We start from the raw sequence: 22,237 nt of genomic DNA on the forward strand, positions 1-22,237 counted from the left end.
AGAGGCTATGTGATGTATGCGCATCGATTTTGTAAAGAGATGATTTGCGTGATGAAAGAAAAGTGTTGATGTTTGATACATTGATCCAGCAACGTTTTCTCCCCACTTTTTCTCTACTCCTTGGCATCAACCGAAGCTGCCTTTTCCTCGTTGCCAATTGAGTGAGTCACCACGATATTCTTGGCGCGGAAAGCAAATACTGATCCCTTGAAAATTTCGTCCATTTCTTCAAGCGAATAGCCCTTGGTCTCAGGATAAAAGAGGAAAACGCAACAAGTCATCACTAATAGGATGATGTATTGTGTGAGTCAACGTCGTCTCTCTTTTTTTGATTATGGTCGTATCCCACTTACCAAGGCAACAGCAACCGAAAAAGATGTATGTTCCCCATGTGATGGATGCAAGCATGACAGGCACAATTTGGGAGATCACAAAGCTATCAATGAAATGAAACAATGAGACACACTTTCCAAAATCCCCGCCCTCTATCAACTTACTTCATGAGCCAGTTAGCAGCAGTGCTGAGTGATGTACCCTTGGCACGAACGTTAAGAGGGAAAATCTCGGCAGGATAAACCCAGCCAACAGGACCCCAGGAAGTGGCAAATCCAGCAACGAAAAAGTAGACCATGACGATGGAAAAGTACGAAGCATGGACGTTGTTACCCATATAGATGTTGTTCTTTTGTTCAGTCTCGTCCCAGTATACTTCACCACAGGCACCCATAACGATACCACAAAGCAACATGGCAGCAGCCATGAAGAGAGCACCACTCATCAAAGTCTTACGACGACCAAGCTTGTCAAGGAACAAAATGGCAGGGATGGTGGCAAGCATATTGAGCACACCATTGACACCCGAAGCAATCAAAGTGGCAGAGTTATCCGAAATACCGGTTTGCTTGAAGATCAAAGGTGCATAATACCTAGAAAGCAAATGTGAGTTTTTGTGGCAAGCATTTACATTGCTCCTCCTACTACTTACATAATGCTGTTGATACCAGTGAATTGTTGCATCACCTTTGATACAAAGTGTTAATAAAAAACAAGCAATGTATATAAGCATGGGAGTTTTTGCTTACCTGAATGAGGATACCAAGGAGCAAACGTCTACGGTTACGAGCATTGAAAAGTTCAGTGTAGTCAACGTTGGAGACACGTCGATCTTGTTCGACTTGTTCACGGATTTCTTGGAACTCTTGAATAACGCCAGGGTGGTTCTTATCACCTTTACCATGCAAAGCGGCCAATACATCTAATGCTTCATCCTCACGGCCCTTGTTCATCAACCAACGAGGGGAGTAGGGAAGGAAAAAGGCACCCACGAAAAGGATCAATGCAGGAGCCATTTGAATACCAAGAGGGACACGGAATTGGGCTTCGCTATCGTATTTTTCGGTGCCCACGTTAACCCAAAAGGCAAGCATAATACCAACGGTAATCATCAATTGCTGCAAGGAAATGAGACGACCACGAATTTCCTTAGGTGCTATGTTAAGTACAAAAGTCAATACGAGTGGCACTATAGCGTGTATAAACGTGATAATAGACACATACCCAATTCACTGATATACAAAGGCACAACCATGGAAAGCGTTCCGATGCCAAGACCTGCAATAGCACGGCCAGTGACCATCATTGCATATCCATTGGTACCAGTTTGCAATGCAGCGCCAAGAATGAAGACAATACAACCGATCATGATGGTACGTTTTCTGCTGAAAATTTCGGCGGATTGACCTATGAAAGAAAAGTTAGGTACACACTCTTGGTTCAATTTGTATATGACTTACCAGCCAACAAGGAACCAACAAAGCAGCCGGCAAGAAGTAAACTAGTAAGTGTGCCTTGTTCAAGAGCTGTCAAGTAATCTCTTCCACGCATGGCTTGTTGAAAGTGGGGCATGGTCAAGATACTCTATGATTAAGGGTTTAGTATACATACACAAAAATGACAACGACTACAAAAAAGGAATACTCACGCCCAAGACACCTGTATCATAGCCAAAGGTCAAACCACCAAAGGCGGAAAAGAAGCAAACCACATAAATCCGCCAGCTAAACTCTTGTTTTTCACTCATAGTGATGATGGAAGGGAAAAAAGGGGGAGACAAGTAAGTGAGACAAGGGAAAAGTCGGTCCTTTTTATACAAAGCCCACCTAACACCCTTTTCCCAGCTTCCCATATGTGCACGCGTAAAATGGCTGTGTGTGTATGTAGGGATGTGTTACCTGGTATCTTTTTTGCTACAACACAACCTAACCCAGGCTGTGTGTAACCAAAGTGTGGCCGCGTAGCACCAGGGCGCGGAATGCATTGATCTGGTTACAGGTGTCCCAAAGTGGCAATTCTTGGTTGTCCCGAGACTTCCCCAAGTCAAGAGGTCTCATTCAAGTGGGGCGCCGATTCAACATTTATTGCAAATTCAAAAGCCTTTTTTTCTGATCCCATCACAAAGAGAGAAAGAGAGCGCCTATGCCATGTGAAGAATGAACCTTGTTCTTTGGGATCATTATTATTCATTGTTGTGGTGCATGAAGCATTCATGCGGTTAAATGGCAAGTGCCAATTTTTGTTTTTTTTTTTTCACCATTTGACCTTTTTCGCTGGAATGGAATGAAATGGGTACAGTGGACTGTGGGAAGATGGGAAGGAATAGATCAACAGCCGCCTGTAACAAGTGATTCTGCAAGACCAATCACCTTACTACCATTGTTGCTATCCCGGCGGACATTGCTTTCCCCAGATTCCATACCCCAGATCCCAGAACGGATCATGTAGTGCAAAAGATACCGCCTCCCATATTTGATTGAGCCCTTCGTTGCCATTCGATACGGTAAGAAAAATTCCATATTCGATTCAATGGCAGGGTCGTTTCACCCTCCCTGAAGAGATTGCTAATCAGAGAAAACTATCCAAGTTCTTCCGCGGATGCAGGTAAAAGGTCACATGTGGCATGTTCATTATTGTTGTTGCTATAGGTTACAAATATATGTACAAGTGGGCTGTTTTTTGGGAGGGTTGCTATAGTAAATGGGATGATAGTAATGCTCAATGTGTGAGAGAAAAAGAGAGGAGGGATGGATGGTGGTGGCAATCATTCCTTCAATTGTTGTTGTTGTTGTTGTTTGTTCATGCATCGTTCTCTCCACTTGCTGTGTGCACTTGCACCTGTTTGTGTGTGAGAAAAAAGGGTAAATGGGCTGAATAAAGGGAAAAAGAAAACAAAGTATACCTTGGCTAGCATAACGATTAACGTGCACCACCTGAGGTGGCTCATGTTCACCATACTTTCGTCTTCGACTCGGGGCTGTTCTTGAGCGGCGTAATCTTACGGTCGGGACATGTAAGGGTTCCTCGCACGGTACAATTGTTGAGAATGATGATAGATCACAAATCGGCTTTGGTTGTTCTTTCCGCGCTGCGGGGATAGGTGGATGATGACCTATGTAAAACGATAGTCAATTACCCATAAACGCTATACCACCATCTCATCTCCTTCCCACTTTTACCTTTATCCTTCGGCTGGTGTGTAGAAATGTCGTCATCCTTGTTGGGTCGGGTGTGGGCGGGATGTTGTACTTGTCGAGCTTGTGGCATGGCAAACCTTGCTTGATTTTCCACCAAGAACTGAATCACAAATTGGGATTCCTTGTAACTTGCGGGATCCATATTATCACGAGGATGACAAAGGACACCCTAAAAGAAAGCAAAATGCATGAGAAATTTCCAGAGGCAACGGGAAAACAAAACAAGGTCATTACCGGTGTAAAGATAACCGCCAAAGAAGGAATATCCATAAGCGTCGACTCCTTGTGTAGCGCAAAAAGTCCCAGCAAATCAAGTAGATACAAGAGCAGATATTGGTTGGGAAGAGGTAATGACTCAATTAGGCATTGAAATGCTTCAATTTTAGCATCTTCGGTCGGGAAGGGTTTCTCTACAAAAAAGTGGAATCATTATTTATGACATTGTTTCCATTTGACCACCTTTGTTTATGACTTACTGATGGTTTCTCTGAAGCTTTGATAGAGGTCGTGTGTAATAACAGGCTCGGGTAAACATGTGAGAAAACGTCGCAGTACACCAGCTGCGTCATAGGAGGTATAGCCACGCCAATCAAGCCTTACACCATAACCTTGATCCGGCGCATCAAAGATGCTTTGCAATAATCCAATCCTCTTGACGTTGCCACATAATCGGAAGATCCCTTTGACGGTGAGTGCTAAACCACAAATGGAGATATGGATGATAGATGGATGAGTGAAATAAGCATCTACACATGGTTGCTGCCGACCCATTCCGAGTCAAGGTAGTACAAAAGACAACAGCTTACCTTCTTCCTTTAGAAACGAACCACATTTTGCGACGACAATAGGGATTCTACCAAAGCACTGCTTGCTGGTGCGATCATCAATGTAGGATATGGTGGCATGTGCATACTGGATCGATTCCGCCAGCGGAACACCAAAGACCCCTTTGCCTACATGGTTGTACAAAGACAAAGTCGATTGTAATACATGATTAGCCATCCGATGTGAAGAAATCATATGCTTAAAGAGCGAGAGAGAGAGAGAGAGAATGTGGATATGGGTGTATGTATATGCATAAAAGAGGTAGATCGATTCGTATGTGTGTATCGAGAACAAGTAGAACAAAGACATACCAACTACTGGGACTTCCATAGTTTTGAAACTACTCGCTTTTGGATATGTTGCAGTGACCTTTTTCCACCATGTGCGCAATGCCTCTCGTTGAGATGCCGTAAACACACCAGGGATAACGACGTCGGATGATGACATGATGGGTGAATGTGAAAGGGATCGTTGACCACAGCGACACAAAAGGGAACCAACCAACACCGAGCGCTTCTCGTGACTGCAAAAGTATTGGGCACACCACACACACACAGTAGGCAGGCAGGCATCCACCCATAGGCATATCACCACGGCATTTGCAGGCATACGCTGTAGAATGAATGGGTAATGGATTCAACACCCCTCTCTTTAACATGCCAAAGAAACCCTTCTTCCCGTGCAACCTTCTTCATGGCTTTCACTCCACCCCATCAAGCTAAAATGCCATACACTCCGCATACTAATTACGCATTTGTGTGCCATCAAACCAAAGCATTGCTGTTGTGCCACAAGTCTGTGACCTGGAATGCAGTACCTTTAATGGTAAAGAACGTTGACACTTTTTTCTTCTAAACCTTCTTTTCCAATGCACCCCACAATACACATAGTACACCTTTACATATTAGATGGCTTATCATCTCCTATATAAAAAAGAATGCTCTCGTATATTCTATGATCCATTTTAACAAGGGGGGCCCAAAAAGGGATCGACCCACCAACATGGTACCTGGATGACAATGGTTTTACTTGAAATTTCGACTGAACCCTTGCAGCAAACAAATGCAACGCCATCCAAGTTTAATGTGCTGCATTCCAAACACACATTCATCTCACTACTACTACCACCCTACGATTGAGTATGTGGCACACCATTCATTTGCATTCTTATCATAATGAAGATGGCTGTTGTTGATGATGAGCAAAAAAGATGCTCCTTTTAACATGTCATGTATTGTTCTCCTCATCCTCATTATGTATGTATCTCCCCATTCTTCGAATGATCCTTCTCGGAGCATTTGTAATGATAACGCATGGGTCCCACGAAGCGCCACATGCAGAAAATTTACGTATCCAATCTCCTTTATGCATGTCAACGTCAATGTTACTATCAAGGTTATATACCACGCCATCGCACAAAAGGAAATGTTTCCTTTTGCAGTATCGCTTCCTTTGCTGCAGAAGGTTTTTGTTGCTTGGATGTACGGCTGTGTGTGATTAGCTCAATGCCATTATACTACATGCTTCCACCACCAGCGTCATCTTGCACAAGTGACAATTGTAGTTGCATGGTAGTACAATCCATATTGAATTGGTGATGCTTTTGCTTGACATCTATATCGAATGCAGCGACCTGCCATCATTCAACTCTTTAACGCACACAATAAGATGATTTGCATATGTATATACCCACTCAAAGTAAAAAGGCAAACCATGGAATAGAAGGAAAAGGGTTTACAGCATACGGCTTTTACATGCGTGCGTGCTTGTGTGGTTTATTACTGGCCATTTGTTGCATAGCATATGGGAAGGTTGGAAGGAGAAAGGGAGAGAGAGGAAAGAGACAAAGACAAATAACAGGGCGCGTGTATACCATTATTACTAATATTATTGTGCCTTACACATTTCTTTTTCATACATACACGGTGGTGGCATACATTGCATAAAATGTTCATGGTGGCTGTGGTGATGGTGGTGATGGGGTTGGTTGTTGTTCATTGTTCGACGTGTCTACTACTATCATCGCCACTGCTGCCGCTGCTGCCGCTGCTATCACGGCTGGTGATGATTGGATCACTACCACTACTACCACCATCCAATACCTGCTGCTGTTGTTGTTTTCTCATTTGCGATAATGTAAATTGTGATAAACGCCTTGCATATTCAACACGGGCCATGCTGAGGATATCCTCTCGTGTCAATGAGGATGATCGACGTTTTGACATTGTAGGTGTAATAGTACCGGTCATATCGAGTACCGTTTCTGAAGGTGATGATGATGATCGTTTGTTGAAGTTTTCATTTCCATTTGGCGAAGAAGGAGACAAGCCTGCTGAAGACGACATCATAGTAGTAGTAGGGTTGAACATAAAAAGAAAGAAAGAAAAGAGGGAGGAGGGAAAAGAGCAGTAACTGTAATGGGTATTCCAGCCAAAAAGCAAAAGACGCAAAAGAACAGAAATCAACCAAAAAGGGGGGTTTGCGTTAAAGATTGGCTGGATTACGGGGAAGTTACTTTGTTCATAGCGTGTATGATATCATCGTATACCTGAATGAGCCTAAAGGCTAAGACAGGCCATTCAATTCTTGGACCGGCAGTAGACGGCCTGCCTGAAAAAGTACATCTATGATGTCTTTTTTGCTTTCTTTGTTCACACACTTGTTCATTCACACACATGTTCATGTATGCTCTTCCTTTTTGGAATAGACAATGTGAGCAAGAAAGAAGAATGTAAAGTATAATACGATGAACACAAAGAAGACGCAACCATGTCATCATGCAGCAGCAGGAAAAATAAGCCATAACGGCTTAGACTTTACCCCTTACTTTGGCTTATCATCGTTCCCCCCATATAAAATCCACCGGCCTGGAACGTTTTGTCTTATCTTCTCAAGTATGAATGTGAGTGCGTGTGTGTAACATGCTTGTTGACGTTTTCTGCAAGCTATAGAACATGAGAGAAGAACGGGCGTGGTACATGTAGTGGTACAATGCAAACAAGCATAAAAAGATTGGGGGTGGGGAGAGAGAAGAGGAAAATGGTGGTCTCGATTGTGTACACTAATCTGCAAAAGCCAGCTTGCACTTAGTGATCGCAGCATGAAATAAATGGTAACCATGCATATCAGAATCGTCATTTGGTGCTCCCTTTCGAAATGGGATGAGTGATCAACAACAACAATAATGTCAATTTCTCGTCATCACAAAATCTTAACCCCACACGCATATGATGTCAGATATGCAAAGTCAATTCGTTGCATCCTCATCTTCTCCTTTCATGCCTTGACATACTTTGTACACCACATGCATGCCTCAAGATTACACATTTTTATTAATCGCATGCACACACAATCAAAGGAGGTTTAAGACTCGTCTCCTTCAAATTTCCATAGACAATGGTTCATTATCAAGAAGGCCCATTGTTATTATGTATCATCATCGTCCGCCGCTTGTGGGTCGTGTGACCAATATGCAATGCACGATAATGATCTTGAGATCAAATTCTTGAAATAAGGTATGTTTTGCGTTTGCCAAGAGAATAGAGGATGATCCGCACGGAGCACCTCCAATGCCCCCATTACAATGCAATTGCCAGCAGCAGACGTATGTATGAAATAAAGATGATGCTACAACTCATGTCACACCAACTTGACATGTGTCATCTGGTAACACATGCTCCTCTCATGCAGACCAATTCCAATGACCGCTTCTTCTCATTTACACGCTATACGAAAAAAGTAGATGTTTTATATATGATTGAATGTATACATGTGGGTTTGCGCTATAAAAGTACATCCATTGGGGATTGTCATTTTTTTGCTTTTACTCTTGTGCGCATTGTTCCATAACTTCGCGAGGTGGCTTGTGATCTTGATGGCCTGGTGCATGAGTTGCTCTGATATCTGAAGTAGCTGCCGTTCCTATTCCTCCTTCCAACTTGAGTTCTTCTCGTGCATAAGATGTAGTGGCTGGATCACTGTGGTATTCAATGGTTGTAAAGGAAGATGAGGGTGGCATGGATCGATAAGATGACGATGTATGTGGAGGTGGAGGAGGTGGGATTCTATTATCCATCATTGCTTATGAGTATACTTTTTCATCATCCTTCCTCATTCACAAAAATACTTTACCCATGATAAGAATGGACCACGCCATGAGATCCACTACTACCACCACCCATTCCAGGATCTGTAGGTGTCGTTGGTTGTTGTTGTTGGTGATGATGATGATGATGATGACGTCCACCATAATACCAAGAAGAGGGATACATGTGTTGTGGTTGTTGTGGATAAGATTCACCACTTGATGCCATTCGCGTATGCATCCATGATGCTGTGTTGTTGCTGTTGTCATGGCGATGATAGTATCCATAGCGTTGATTCATATCATGTTGATACACATCCACTGCACCAGGAGCTGAAATGGATCGATCATGTGCACCTCGCATTACCACTGGACTACTTTCCACATGAGGCGGCATCATTGACATGTGGGATCCATTACTGCCTGAATAATTGTGTTGTTGTGCTGGAGGTGGAGGTGGAGGTGGTTGATGTTGATGATGATTGTAGTAGTAATCGCTTGTGACAGCAGCGGATGGCACCATGTTGGATACTGTTGCTGAGCTGCTAGAAGGGGGTGATGCGACTGAAGATGCTGATGATGGTTGTTGTGGTCTTTGTGGTTCCTCACTACCATTCTTTCCAGTTCGTTCCGCATAGTGACCAGGGCTACGTCCTCTCACAACCAAGGGTGCTGATCGATTCGATGCTACCTTTATCAAATGACCTGATTCAAGACGTGCAAAAAGCTCCACCAAAAGGACATAATATTGCTGTGCGGCACGTCGTTTCCCATTGTTTGCTGTAGCTGATTTAAATTGGATACGTTCAAAAGTGACCACAGATTGATCGGTCGTAGCTGACATGACACTAAGATCGCCACCTGCTCGAACAGGTTTTGGTTCTGGTATGCTTTGAGGACCCTTGTCGCGTTTTGGAGAGTGTTGAACAAGGCTGATGAGCTTGTCTTCATCGGCGACCCGCGCTGATATACCCATCATGAACCCGTTCACAGGATACAATTGATCATTGTCACCTCGCACAAGATATCCCATCTCTTCTTGGTTTTGATAATACATTGGAAATCCTTGAACATTGAAGGTTGCACTGACTTGGAAGTAGTTGCGTCGATAACATGTCCAATCATTATCCGCAATGAAGAATCCTCGATCAAACTTGGATTGGATGCGTACATCAAGCCTGTTTTCGACGTCAGCCACACACACACACACACGTACACACACCCATACACATACACACAAACAATACTTACACTGTGGTCCTATCTACAGCGTAAAGGTTGCCATTGTATTTTGTCGCACCAAACTTGGGACTTGGTTCATGCACAGAATAGACACCTGATGCCTGACGCGTACGTTTGGCAAGTGTTGGCGATGCGATAGGATCATTATTACTTGTTGTAGTAGGTGGTGTATGATCGATGCCGGAAGCAGCAGCAGCAGCAGCAGCAGGAGTGGTTGTAGTGGATGGTTGAGGTGGTGTGGTAGGTTGTTGTGGTGAAGAAGGTGTCGATGTTGGTTTGGGTGTTGTGGGTTGTGAAGACATGGTGGAACTGTATCTGTGTCAAAAAAGTGTGAAACGCTGCACAAGAAAAAGGGAAGAGTAATATGAAAAAAGGGGGACTTACGCAGTGTAAAAAGATCTTTGAGATGAATCTGATCGACGTAAAGAAGTACCACCAGCAGAAGAACGTGGATCAGGATAACCGTAATAATGTGGACTCGACCTGAAAAAGAAAGAAAGAAGAAAGAAAGTGAGAAAGAGAGAGCAAGGAGAAAAGGGGAAGGAGATGTAACCAAGAGGAAAAATTGATGATGATGCTGCTGCCTGCTGGGTGGGCGAATCTACGCCTTTTGGGCCCCTGCGCGTGCGTGGGACAAAATAACCAACCAACCAAACCCCCCACATACACACACACACACACACCATACTCTTTTTTCCCTTCCTTCCTACACCTCCTACCCCATATGAAAATCTACTTACGGATGATGATAATAATAGCTTAGGTAAGAGTCATTGGGCGTCGTCGTCGTCGTCGTCGTTGTTGGTGTGTGATCACTGGCAGAATCTGAACTTGTCTCATGAGGTGGTACAACAGCAGCACGATGTGCGGATGTTGGGTGAATCGGGGCCGGCAACGTTGAATGCCGATGAGCTTGTTCTGTGTAGCCACCCCATGAAGGGATCCATTCCTTTTCGTGCATGCTCATTCGGACGTTGGTGAGATCGGCTTTTTGCTTATTGCTGGTCAAAGAGGAACAAGGGAATTTGGCCGGGATACAAAGTTTTTTTTTCTCACTTGGCCTATTTGCCTGTTGCCCTGAAACCAACCTGAGTCAGCTTACGACTTGTAACGCCGCAGTGAAACCGCTCGTGCACTTGCTGGTGCAACAACACCAATGAAAGCTTGTAGATCTCTCTCTTTGATATAAATGTAGTAGTATGTGGGGAGGGGATTACGATTGTATTCAATAAATTCAACATTGGCTGCTATCTTTAAGTTGATTGTCGATCGAAGATGCCAACAATTGATGTACGGGATAGGTGGGATGACCGGAATCTATTATAGCACATCATATTAGTATGGTGATGATGATGATGATGGAAGGAGAAGTTAATAGATCCCAATCTCACAAGGCAGGAGGATAGTTACTTACTCAACCAAAAGTATCTATTAACCACGTTGATGATGATGCTATCAGTATACATACCTAGATCAAGTATTAATAAAACATTAGCACTTACTCGTAAGGGGCAAGACATCCATATTTCTCGTAATTGGTATTAAAGTCGGGTGCAGTCGAATTGGGACAAAAGCTGGAGATGTCCTTGAAACCTAACTCCTTGGCTTGATCAAGATACTTGTTAAATAGCGCAAATGCATCAATGCTTATCACATTTGCATCCGGATGATCGCTTTGGAACTTGGCCACGTGGTCTGCTAACACGGTGTTGAACGTCTTGATAATCCCATTGTACTTTGCACGCTGCTCTTGATTCCCAGCACCTGGTGATCTATCTCTCGCAGGCACATTAAAGAACATGAAAGAGCGTACATTAAGGTCATACAAGTCATTCTAAATCAAAGAGGTCAACATTCATAGTCATTGGAAAGGTAAATTCAGCAGCTCACCACGCCATCAAAGTAAGTATCAATGATTTGGTTGTAAAAGGTTGGGAATGACACCTATTTTTGTTGTCCAATGGATGGTTAGGAATGCAACATGCCATAAATGTCTCGTATTTTTTTTGCTACTTGCATTGGTCCATTTCCATGTATCACCCACATCGTTGATCCTGCATTTGCATGGATGCTTAAGTAATCAGTGCTACAATCCACGTGGTGCCTGAAAGAGCGGGTGATCATCACTCCCGCCCGCCCACCACCCGCCTTCCTTCACACTTACCCCATCCAGAAGGTAGCTAGCGTGTTACTTGATGTCCAATGCACGTGACCATTTACACAACTCTTCCACTGATCAATTTGTTCAACGAATGACTTTGTATAGGGATGATGTTTGGTAATAGTGGCGGGATCAATGTCTGACCCAGCAAATGCAATGTCGTACAAATGGGGGTGGCATGTTTGTGGTAGTCCTTCAAAGCAGCCTGTTAGGTATTCCACCCAATTGGGTCCACCAGCACTGGTCTTTAACATGTGGTCAGCCTTGCCATCATCTCACTTGTCAATGATAACAATACCTTGTTGAGCAAAATAGGGCTACGATGAACATCACCAGGTGATGTAAAATTGTTCCAAGAGAATTCGGGTGTTCCTAGCTTGCCCTCCACATAGCTGTAAGAGTCGCCAAATACAAACCTATAATAGAATGAGTCAACGACAACATGCAGGTATGCAAAGGTAGACTATTACAAATTTTCAATGTTATCCCAACAAAACCCCTTGGATTTCCATGGTGGAGCAGCTGAGACAATGTTAGCAAGTAAGGTGACCAGCAACAGGCTCAATTCACCAAAAGCAACCATGATGCGAATGACGATTCTCATTTTCCCACATCCCCGGGTTTCCCTTTATATTGAGTGTGCCATGATTTTGCAAGGAGATTAGGGCACATATCATCGGGTTCTCACGGTGGCATTATCCCTTTCCGAAATATAAATCAATAGGAAGATTTTTCACCTTTGCAACGTATTCACAAGTCAACAATCAATCGCAAAGACGACGTTGTCATGTTGCACACAATATTACCACTCTTTCCCTTTCGACCTTTTCAATTGCCCATCCATATTTGCCCATTTTCCAATCCATTTAACCTCATTACATAAGAAAAAAAAGTGTTGCCTTTTGAAACGTCATTTAATACATGTCGACGACAATCCGGCTATGCGTATGTGTATGAAGATGCTGAATTTACTTCTTCTGGGTTTGGGACTTGAGGACCTTCTTGACGATCTTTTGTTCCTCGACAAGGAAGGCACGCACAATGCGGCTGCGAACGCAGTGGGAGCAGCGGGAGCCACCATAGGCACGGCTGACAGTCTTTTGGTTCTTGGCAAGGTTAGCCAACTTGCGAGCACGGAGAGCCTTGAGCTATAATAGAGCACATCGTCACGTGAGTCAAAAGTTCAAAAGTGGGTGTGTTTGTACATGTATGAAAATGACAACTTACACCAGGGAGAGCAACACCGCAATCACCGCAACGAGGAGCCTTGACAGGCTTCTTTTGGTATTGGTAGACAAGCTTGCCACCTAGAAAGAGGAGTGAGTAATGCTGATTTCTTTAGAGTTGAAAATGGGTCATGAGTATTACCAGGGGTCTTGACGACCTTGACGCGGTTGGAGCGAGTGTTGTAAGAAAGACGGCGTCTGTAGGCGAGACGTTGGACCATGACGAAACTATGGATTACATGTTAATGGATATATGGATGGATGGATGGATGGATGGCTGATGATTCAACTTACCCGTTGGAAGGGAGGGAGGTATCCAATGTTGCATCTTGCAACACAGTTGGCCATCTGGCTCTCGATCGGAGCCTCAATCAACTTGGACATGGTCAATGCATTCACCCAATTCACTCACACAAGGATATAGTTGCTAGGTTATTTATCTCCCCCATTTATTAGCTTCAATCCATGATAGCATTACTTTACATAAAATGGAATGATCGCCTTAACCATATACACTAGGCTCGAAGGATCGGGGTTTTGGAGTTGCTGGTCAACGTGGTTTGTTGCTATGGGATGAGAATTACTGTATTAATGTTGCCATGGACATGTGAATCATCAAGATCTGCTGGTTGCACGATCATACAATGGATCACCTCTAAAGCTTGCTTCCTCCCATATTACGGAATCATGGTTTCCATGACAACCCCACCTTTTATTTCACCACTAGTCTTAATTACTTATGTACATCTACTTGTTGTGCCAGATCAACGTACGCAGAGAATCCCAGTGATCTGAATCCTTGTAAATATACTGCATAGATGAACGTAGAGATGGCTGCAGGGTATCAGCATCGTGCTTGAAGAGGTACATGACCAAGCCCCAGCATACAGCTGCAAAGACTGGGTATGTGTGGTGTGGTGCGTCGATGATTTGACGTTTGACGGGTATCTTGACTAATGCCATCACGACGCGAGCGAATACATACAAGACAATCTTGATCGAATCATCATGTTAACCACGTCCATATACATTTCCAAAGAGACCTACCTGCTGATTGATGCTGTTGTTTGTACCAAAGACATAATATCCTCCCAACAATCCGGCGATGAATGGATGAACGTCAGCGTCCTTGTTACCATTTAGCTTCTTTTGTATAAACATGGCACTCTTGTAGATGGTGGCAAACAGGCCGAGATTCCAAGCATGTTGTCGAGTGGCCTTTAAAATGTGTCGAAACTTGCTTTGGAGACTAGAATGGAGCATGAACGAAATTATTCATGCAGCTGTTGTCCTTTACTACCACTACTACTTACGAGCCCGACTTGAAGAGAAACGACATGACCAAAGCATGAGGAAAGCGAATGCGAGCACCATAAACGACGCCATTGCGAAAGCCTTTGACGATGGTCAACACATCGCGATACCTTGGATCGACAGCGATGCGTGAAAGAGTGTCCATAGTATGTAGTAGAGAAAAAGTGGTCGAGCATGAAAAGACTCTTGGGATTCACATGGTATGGTTTGCAACCAGCTGACTGGAAGAGGTTTTCTCACGAGCTTGATGCTTCAATAGCTTCATCATGCCAGCGTTGTCATTGGAGTTCAATAGTTATTTGTAATGTTTCAATGTCGTGGGTATCACTTACCATCCATCCATCATCCATTAAAGCCATGAAGCCGAAAACGTATATGCCGATTATGCCAACAAGCTTTGTTTGGAGAGTAGTGGTGTTCATGCATTACCGAGGAGAGCATTTACTGCTATTATGCCAGTGACATATGAGGGTGATAAGGGCAAGGGGGTGGTTGCGTTCGTGCTTTGATCACGACACGCTTTTTTTATTAGGGGGTCCACGATAGGTACAGCTTTAATACAGAGAACAACAGAAAAAGAAATGATTATATGCAAAAGAAAAGAAGGGGTTGGTGACAAAAGATGCTTGATGGGGGGTGATGGTGAATGGATTGTATGCTGATAAAGAGTTGAAGAGAAAGAGAGGGGGGAGTAGTAGTAGGTAAAAAGAGATGCTATGATGGTGGTGACGAGTACAGCTTTACAAAGGAGCGAGTCATGATGAAGATGGTAATATGTGAAAGTGAGAGAGAAAAAAAACGAATGTAGTGTCCTATTACACACAAGCTTTCTTGAGTTCAGCCGAAATCTCATCCTTGGATCGACCCATTTGGACCATCCTCTTGACAAGATCAGCCCTAGCACGCACACGTCGTGTTTTTTCTCTTTCCTCTTTGAGTAGCTGTTCATACGAGACAACATCTTCTTGTACATCTTCTTCTTCTTCATGATAAAGTCGTTTGCCAAGCACTGAATCTTGTGGATGATGGTTTTCCAAACAAGTGTCGTCGTTATTAGTGGTGGCTGTGGATACAATGACCGTTCGGCTGTTTTCAGTGAGCGAGATGACACGTGCTGTTGTTGCTGTGGCATTGGTTGCTGTGGCCTGGGCAGTAGCTGCAGCAACGGTTGCTGTGGCAACAGCTTGCTCTTGTTGTTCACGTTCAATGGCTTCTTCAGGATACGATGAGAACCATGATGCAATGCTAGGTGCTTCGGTATCTATCGAGTGTATAATGCTGCGAATCGACATTGGCCATTTTGCATTATCTGTATCATGGGTTGTGGTGGTGGTCATGGTCGAGGTACTTGTTACGTTTCCACCAATGGTTGTTGTTGTGGTTGTTGTTGTCGTCGTAGTAATAGTGCCCGTTGCATCCGGCATGGATGCTTGAAAAGTGGCATGAAGCTCGTCCCAGTAGGGAAATCTTCTTAAGACTTCCTCTAAGAAAATGGTAGAAAGAGCCTGTTAGCCCAATCATGCTCGGCTAAGCAAACGCGGCACAACCCAAACTCAATTCTTCTCCTCGTCCCCATTGTGAGACGACGAGCGACCCCATGTGTGCGTGTGTGTAACTTACTCTTCACATCCGTTTCCTGTGCACCAGCCTTGCGCCACTGGCTACCGATCACATCGTACCATTCTCGAGCAACTCGATAATTGCTTTGCAGTGTTGAGATTTTGCTGGCCACATCTTTTGGAAGGCGGTGATGGATACCTGCTTGCTGCATTTGATCGAGGATTTCCTGCAAGAGGAGTTTTTTCGGCATCCGATTGTCACTATCATCTCTCCACTTGGTAGCATAGTTGGCAGATAACCATTGAACAACAATTTGCATCGAACTTGGTCCACCATTGACACCATCCTTGAGCCAGCTCTTGTATGGTTTTTTGGGTTGTCGCCTTGCGGAGGAAGAAGAAGTGGGTGTGCGAGTGGTATTACTATTGGAAGGAGGTGAAGCTGCTACTGAAGCAGTAGATCGTGGAGCAACCATGGTATGTATGAAGAATAAACAATAGAGAGAAAGAAGGGCGTTTGAAAATGAAAAAATAGGAAGAAAGCAAAATAAGGGAGTGGAGAGTTGGAAGAAGTGGGATGTGCAAAAAAAGGAATATTAGGGCTACGTTCTGTGCTGTGACCCAATTCCTTACACCAATAGACGCAGGCATTTTCAATTTCTGTTCTCCCATCTCCATTCTGGAACTATGTACACCACCACCTTTGTACACCTTCCCCAACGGTTTAGTACAGGATTTTTTTTCTTGCAACTGACAACTGCAACCTTTTCGCTTGTTTACACCTTCAAGAATATTCGAGCAATGTTCTAGAGGCTGTTTCAGTTGACACAGCATACATGGATTATCATCCATTCCTAAAAACTACGGCCCAAATCAACATTGGCCCATTAGGTTCTAGGCCGTATCATCCGCGGTGAAAATCGTGTACACACACACACATACATACACACACACACACAGAGTATACACAAAGGCACATACACACGCCCATGCAGGCTGATCCACAAAAGGACAAAAATAGGTAGATCCAGAACAGCCGCTTACCAATACAATTATTCCTTGCCCCCTCACTCTGTTACTACCTCTCTCTCATTGATTGATTGACACCTTATTTTAAGCGCGCACGCACATACCTACTCCTTTCCTATCCTTCGATATATATCACTTTATGCTATAAAAACGTTCCAGACCCCCCTTTTGGTTCCCTTATCCTTCCATTTGTTCCATGCATGAAAAAAGATTGAATGTGTGCTGATAGAAAAAGGGATTATTATATTTATCGTTCTACTACTACTACTAATTGCCATGGGTCAAAGGTAAAACAATCATTTCTAGCAGCTCGTTCACCCAAGTTTCGCGCACGTGATGTCCCCAGCTTTCATCCATTACGAGCGTGTGGCGTTCCAAATTCAACATGGCTGCAGCCAAATGGCGTTCTGTCCTTGCACTTGCCACCAAAGTCAACCACGTCTCACGTTCTTGTATCCAACTTTCCGAAACAGCGGTCCATAACAAGGCCATCTCCAATTGTACAAGCTGGTAAGCAACTTGCTCGATACTTGCAGGCTCTCTTTGTACCCATTCAGATCTTCGTGCCAGCCACCGAGGCGATTTGTGTCGATTGGCTATATGCGATTCATAGAGCCGAAGTTGATCCGTCAATGCTTTGATATTGCCGAGAATGGATGTTTCATACGATGGTGGTGCATCCCCTTCCACATGGCGATGACTTGTGGATGATTGTGGTGGTGGTGGCATAGGTGGTGGAGGTGTATTACTAGCTTGTGGTGCAGCAGCTGTTGCTGTAGTAGTGGCAGTAGTTGTAGCAGTAGTGGTTGTTGTCGTTGTTGTTGTGGCTGCTGATGCATGATCGGGTGGTGAAGGTCGATTCGATGGCACGGGTAAAGGTGGAGAAGAAGAAAATGCAGGTGGAGGACTTTGTGGTCGTGGCGGCGTAGTTGCCTCTTGTTGGTCATGTGCAACATCCTCTTCAACATGTTCATTCGATTCAGCAGATGTTGTCGTATCATCCATGATTGCTGCTGTTGCTGTGGTTGCATTATTACTCGTACAAGCTGGTGTAGATGTCGTCGTAATGGCTGATAATACATGGTGAAGTTGTCGAGATAAACGCTCAAGTTTAGTGTCCATATCCGCTATCCGCTGTTGGCTATCGACGGCAGCTCCAGGTACATGCACTTGCCAAGCACTATCGAAATCTGTAACGCCAATTCGCTTCGGCATGAGCTCCATGTGGGTAATGGGATCGGCTTCAAAAGGTATCAACTTGTCGGATGCTGTCAAAGCTGTGGCCTGCGGTACAATGGCTTGCACATCGTTGAGGAAAAGATACTGATCATGGTCAATACGCCGAACAGGAATCTGGTAAATGTGGTTGTTGTATTCGACAGCCTTGAACCGTTGTTCAGAAGACGATGCCTCGTTGTCCATTGTAAAGTCTGCTGGTGGTGGTGGTGGTGGTGGTCTGCCGACAAAAGAAGGAAACGGCCAAGTGGCTCAGACAACCCCGGTTCACTTGTCATTAGATCTAAATGGGTCCTTGGGCTGGTGCATGGATTGTGTATCATCATCATCATCATCATCAATAAACATGTTCATTATCCCTCATTCATAGTTGTCATGTTGCTCTTTGTTTCTACCCTTGAACAATCATCATCTTGCATTTGCTCCTATTGGATACCACTTGCGTTGTTACATCTTTTATTTCACATTGTCGTATCCTAGACAACGTGAATGTCGTATTGAAAATCGAATTTATATTACAATGCCTATGATATTGTAGATGCAATGCTACCATAGCTACTACTGGTGTTCTTGCACCATCATCATCATCTTGGGTTCATCTTGCTTGAGACGCCGAAGAATGTGAACAGCGTATGAAATGGTAAATGCCGATATGAGAGCACCTGTCAAGCCCCATGTGATGCTGCTAGCAATGACGACCGTATCAATATCAAATTTAAAGATATAATACAACTTGAGCCCAAATTCAAGTTCCAAAAGCACAATGTCGACAGCAGTGAGGAGTCGAATATGGAAACGACAATAACGTGAGTGCTCCCAATAGTAGGCGATGCGATGTTGATTGTTGATAGGCTTCAATGGTATAAGATCCTTCCCAAGATAATACATAACAGGTTTAAGTACAAAGCTACCAACACGGATCGGGATCAGTGAAAATCCACATGCAGCACCAACACCGGCAGTTCTACATTTATAGGTGCGTGCGTGAGTGAGTCAAGAATGTCCTCTACATAGAATACATGTGATACTTGCATTAAAGACTCTCGCATCATCATAAGCTTTGGATCACCATTGACAACGGCAAGTATGATGGAAATTGAGAATCCTGTGTACGTACAAGGACTACGCGTTATACGTTGAAAACGGATGCAACCACCAATCCACACTTACCGCATATAGATGCAACGCCAATAGTGTCAATGTGTCTCAGGACAACCCCTTGAATCAGGACGGATACGAGCGTAGGTGTACTTGAGAGAACAAGAGCCCACACAGTTGGCAGATATGGTTTTAATGCATAGTACAAGAGGATAGGTGTAACAGCATTCACAATGACGATGTAGGTGATACGCCGCAAAACGAGCCATCGACGTGTCTTTGTAGAAAGAAGAGAGGCCTGATCGGTGTCATCTCGGTCATGTGGGTGTTGTTTTGCGTCAATAGTGCCAATGGATCCAAAGGTGGTGGAGGGATCTTCCTTTTTGGGAGCATGATCCATTATAAAGTGGAGGAAAACGAAAAGAGGGAAAAAGAGTGTGGAAGAGGACTACAACTTGATCTCCATAGTTGCTGCATGCTCCTTGTCTTGATGGCTATTGGAGGAGGAATGTGCTGGGTGGAAAGCCAATGTAAATGTGTGTGTATGTGTATGCGTGTGGAAAAAGTCTCCTTGCATAAGATCACTTTTTTATGATCCATCTCTAAATTTCTTTCTTGCTTGTTCTGGTATCCCAAAGGAAGTGATCGAGAATAATGCGATTGGCGGTTTATCCACCGTAATGGAGGAGGAGAGGAAAAGGGGGTGGAGGATGATCCATTAGTTATTTCTCAAAGTCATCTAAACATACACAGCAGCATAAGCATACATCAACAAAACAAGGCAACAAGTAGCTGCAGCCTATACATGGAAGCATTGAGCATGCTGCGTTGGTTGCATTACGTTATGATAAAGTACAAACATGATCGCATGAACAAACTTTCAATAACAAACATGAGGGTGCTCATCCTCTTGGCAACGACCATATACTTACAACGGATCTTATCTTTATTGTACATGATGGGGGCAGTGAGCAAGCAGCAGCAGGATTTTACTTTTCATCTCGGCATCTTTTCTAAATATGCATTGTATAATGGTGGGATGGAGTGCGTGTTGTAGATACGATGGCAATAAGGTAACAATGGTGTGTGTGTGTGTGTGCGGGGGGGGTATAATATGTATATATCATTGTCGATCATCCAAGTCCAAGTCGTCAATATCATCTTCGTCACATAAAGACACGGCATGGAAAGCAGAGGTGGGTGTATCTTTTTGATGCCTGTTTTGCCTCACCCAGCGACGTAGCATTCGTTTAGCCTCTAGCTTGCCGCGTAATCGATCGACCGTACTTCGTAGACGCTCATTCTCGCATTGGTATTCCTCGAGTTTGCGTTCAAGTAAAGTTTTTTGTTCGGTAAGGCGGCATATCGTTTGCCTCATTTCATATTGTTGTTGATTCTTTTTTTGTCTATATTTTGCAGATGCAGCCTTGTTTCTCATTCTACGCTCCTGAAGTGTCAGCGGGGATGATGCTGGATCCGTAGGTGAGGTAGGTGGTGAGCCAAGGTGATAGGGTGATGAAGGCGATGCATAACATGACGCCGCGCTATCCAAACTTGGAGTGCCACTATTACTACCACCACCACCAGTACCAGGTTGATAATAAGGATGATGGTGATGCGATATTGACGATTGTTGACGATGGGGGTGATACGACGTGTTATTACTACTACCAAAGAAAGCAGGCGATGAAACAACCGAACCACTGGTACTAGGATGATGGTTGGAGGTGGTTGGAGGTGAAGGTGGATAGATAGGAACGCTGGTGGTAATTGCAGAGATGGACATGGATGAGGATGTCATTCTTTTTGGTGCGAGAGAAAGAGAAAAAGAGAAAGCAATGAATGAAAAAGTAGTAGACGTGTGATGCCTTTTTATGTTTGCACACACACAAAGTGTGTTGAATGCATGATGCTAGTGTCTGCAATAATAAAATAAGGTGTCCCGCGTCCTTGCCTTTTGTTTACACGTCCAATGACGAAAATGGCCAAATTAAAAGGGCATCTTGTCTTTTTCTGTTGTTCCGTATGAAAACTTTTGTTGTATCCCATATGCGGGATCGTCACCAGCATCACACACGGCACGTGTCGGTACAATGGTAATAGTGAAGGTATGTATGGATGTATAGAAAAAGAACACTCCTGCACTTGCTATTCTTGCTATCCATGCCCGTATCATGCCAAGCAGGGATAATGACATGATGACATGGCAACCGGTAGTGGTGTCCGAAGAACCCTGTTGCTCTCTTTTCTACCACTCATGGTGTTGTATGTATGTGGATGAGCAGCCTTCTTGCTCGTTACTATAGATCAGGTTTTCCCAGTAGTGTGCTCCCATGATAGGATCATATGGAATACGTCAAGTCGTAAGGGAAAACTGTTTCAGGATGCAATTAACAACATGAGGTTCACATGTATGGAATAGACAACAAATCTGCACATGGGCACGGCCAAAATCCAAATGGGTGTTGCATGCAATGGGGCGTTGGGCACAGCAAGTGGCTCGTTTTTTGTTGTATGCGCTCATCATCATCATCATTATGATGATCGACATTTTGTTCAATGCACATTTTGCTTCACAAGCATAAACAATTTACAGCCCCCATCCAAATTTGAACCAATAGGTCTTTAATCCCTTTCTTTGGATGATACATAGAATCAACAACAACAACAAGTAAAGTGCATGCATCGGATCACGTTTGCATACGCATCATCATTCAAAGTTGTAAAGCAACCACAGCAGCAGATCTCGTCTGTGTGCATGTGTTTTTCTTTTATCCAAGAATATGGGTCGTACACTACTATATAGGTCGATCTTGTAATTGTCATTTATGCAATACATGAAGCGATGGAGGTTGCTGCCATTGATCGTTTTCTTTGGTCTTCTATATGCATCATGATGCGTTTGGGTACATATGAGTGTGGCACCATCATTC

The 22,237-nt window shown here is 43.8% G+C and overlaps 12 protein-coding genes across 12 annotated transcripts; all 12 read right to left on the minus strand.

Moving 5' to 3' along the window:
• Positions 1 to 113: 113 nt before the first annotated feature.
• Positions 114 to 2,080, minus strand: O0I10_004461 (uncharacterized protein; the record flags this gene model as incomplete). The annotated part of the gene is made up of 8 exons (XM_058484520.1): positions 114 to 283; positions 354 to 436; positions 498 to 926; positions 986 to 1,020; positions 1,083 to 1,489; positions 1,558 to 1,740; positions 1,794 to 1,917; positions 1,982 to 2,080. 8 exons carry the CDS (start codon positions 2,078 to 2,080, stop codon positions 114 to 116), a joined length of 1,530 nt encoding a protein of 509 aa, XP_058344781.1.
• A 1,017-nt stretch (positions 2,081 to 3,097) lies between these two features.
• O0I10_004462 (uncharacterized protein) lies at positions 3,098 to 4,802 on the minus strand (the record flags this gene model as incomplete). Its single annotated transcript, XM_058484521.1, has 7 exons — positions 3,098 to 3,171; positions 3,236 to 3,445; positions 3,513 to 3,699; positions 3,765 to 3,940; positions 4,007 to 4,225; positions 4,337 to 4,483; positions 4,667 to 4,802. The coding sequence occupies 7 exons, from the start codon at positions 4,800 to 4,802 to the stop codon at positions 3,098 to 3,100; spliced, it is 1,149 nt and encodes a 382-aa protein (XP_058344782.1).
• Positions 4,803 to 6,349: 1,547 nt separating this feature from the next.
• Positions 6,350 to 6,724, minus strand: O0I10_004463 (uncharacterized protein; the record flags this gene model as incomplete). The annotated part of the gene is made up of 1 exon (XM_058484522.1): positions 6,350 to 6,724. The coding sequence occupies one exon, from the start codon at positions 6,722 to 6,724 to the stop codon at positions 6,350 to 6,352; it is 375 nt and encodes a 124-aa protein (XP_058344783.1).
• Positions 6,725 to 8,178: 1,454 nt separating this feature from the next.
• O0I10_004464 (uncharacterized protein) lies at positions 8,179 to 10,648 on the minus strand (the record flags this gene model as incomplete). The annotated part of the gene is made up of 5 exons (XM_058484523.1): positions 8,179 to 8,419; positions 8,487 to 9,617; positions 9,691 to 9,996; positions 10,066 to 10,164; positions 10,422 to 10,648. The coding sequence occupies 5 exons, from the start codon at positions 10,646 to 10,648 to the stop codon at positions 8,179 to 8,181; spliced, it is 2,004 nt and encodes a 667-aa protein (XP_058344784.1).
• Positions 10,649 to 11,179: 531 nt separating this feature from the next.
• O0I10_004465 (uncharacterized protein) lies at positions 11,180 to 11,482 on the minus strand (the record flags this gene model as incomplete). The annotated part of the gene is made up of 1 exon (XM_058484524.1): positions 11,180 to 11,482. The coding sequence occupies one exon, from the start codon at positions 11,480 to 11,482 to the stop codon at positions 11,180 to 11,182; it is 303 nt and encodes a 100-aa protein (XP_058344785.1).
• Positions 11,483 to 11,590: 108 nt separating this feature from the next.
• Positions 11,591 to 12,425, minus strand: O0I10_004466 (uncharacterized protein; the record flags this gene model as incomplete). Its single annotated transcript, XM_058484525.1, has 4 exons — positions 11,591 to 11,735; positions 11,846 to 12,087; positions 12,141 to 12,258; positions 12,313 to 12,425. 4 exons carry the CDS (start codon positions 12,423 to 12,425, stop codon positions 11,591 to 11,593), a joined length of 618 nt encoding a protein of 205 aa, XP_058344786.1.
• Positions 12,426 to 12,810: 385 nt separating this feature from the next.
• Positions 12,811 to 13,289, minus strand: O0I10_004467 (uncharacterized protein; the record flags this gene model as incomplete). Its single annotated transcript, XM_058484526.1, has 3 exons — positions 12,811 to 12,990; positions 13,070 to 13,149; positions 13,211 to 13,289. 3 exons carry the CDS (start codon positions 13,287 to 13,289, stop codon positions 12,811 to 12,813), a joined length of 339 nt encoding a protein of 112 aa, XP_058344787.1.
• Positions 13,290 to 13,815: 526 nt separating this feature from the next.
• Positions 13,816 to 14,527, minus strand: O0I10_004468 (uncharacterized protein; the record flags this gene model as incomplete). The annotated part of the gene is made up of 3 exons (XM_058484527.1): positions 13,816 to 14,061; positions 14,116 to 14,317; positions 14,382 to 14,527. 3 exons carry the CDS (start codon positions 14,525 to 14,527, stop codon positions 13,816 to 13,818), a joined length of 594 nt encoding a protein of 197 aa, XP_058344788.1.
• A 670-nt stretch (positions 14,528 to 15,197) lies between these two features.
• Positions 15,198 to 16,417, minus strand: O0I10_004469 (uncharacterized protein; the record flags this gene model as incomplete). Its single annotated transcript, XM_058484528.1, has 2 exons — positions 15,198 to 15,865; positions 16,003 to 16,417. The coding sequence occupies 2 exons, from the start codon at positions 16,415 to 16,417 to the stop codon at positions 15,198 to 15,200; spliced, it is 1,083 nt and encodes a 360-aa protein (XP_058344789.1).
• An 820-nt stretch (positions 16,418 to 17,237) lies between these two features.
• On the minus strand, positions 17,238 to 18,392 carry O0I10_004470 (uncharacterized protein; the record flags this gene model as incomplete). Its single annotated transcript, XM_058484529.1, has 1 exon — positions 17,238 to 18,392. The coding sequence occupies one exon, from the start codon at positions 18,390 to 18,392 to the stop codon at positions 17,238 to 17,240; it is 1,155 nt and encodes a 384-aa protein (XP_058344790.1).
• Positions 18,393 to 18,764: 372 nt separating this feature from the next.
• On the minus strand, positions 18,765 to 19,704 carry O0I10_004471 (uncharacterized protein; the record flags this gene model as incomplete). Its single annotated transcript, XM_058484530.1, has 3 exons — positions 18,765 to 19,170; positions 19,248 to 19,311; positions 19,377 to 19,704. 3 exons carry the CDS (start codon positions 19,702 to 19,704, stop codon positions 18,765 to 18,767), a joined length of 798 nt encoding a protein of 265 aa, XP_058344791.1.
• Positions 19,705 to 20,427: 723 nt separating this feature from the next.
• Positions 20,428 to 21,090, minus strand: O0I10_004472 (uncharacterized protein; the record flags this gene model as incomplete). Its single annotated transcript, XM_058484531.1, has 1 exon — positions 20,428 to 21,090. The coding sequence occupies one exon, from the start codon at positions 21,088 to 21,090 to the stop codon at positions 20,428 to 20,430; it is 663 nt and encodes a 220-aa protein (XP_058344792.1).
• Between the last annotated feature and the right edge of the window lie 1,147 nt (positions 21,091 to 22,237).

The sequence above is a fragment of the Lichtheimia ornata genome, assembly GCF_029851405.1.
Source record: "Lichtheimia ornata isolate CBS 291.66 chromosome Unknown scaffold00016, whole genome shotgun sequence".
Taxonomy (NCBI): Eukaryota; Fungi; Mucoromycota; class Mucoromycetes; order Mucorales; family Lichtheimiaceae; genus Lichtheimia; species Lichtheimia ornata.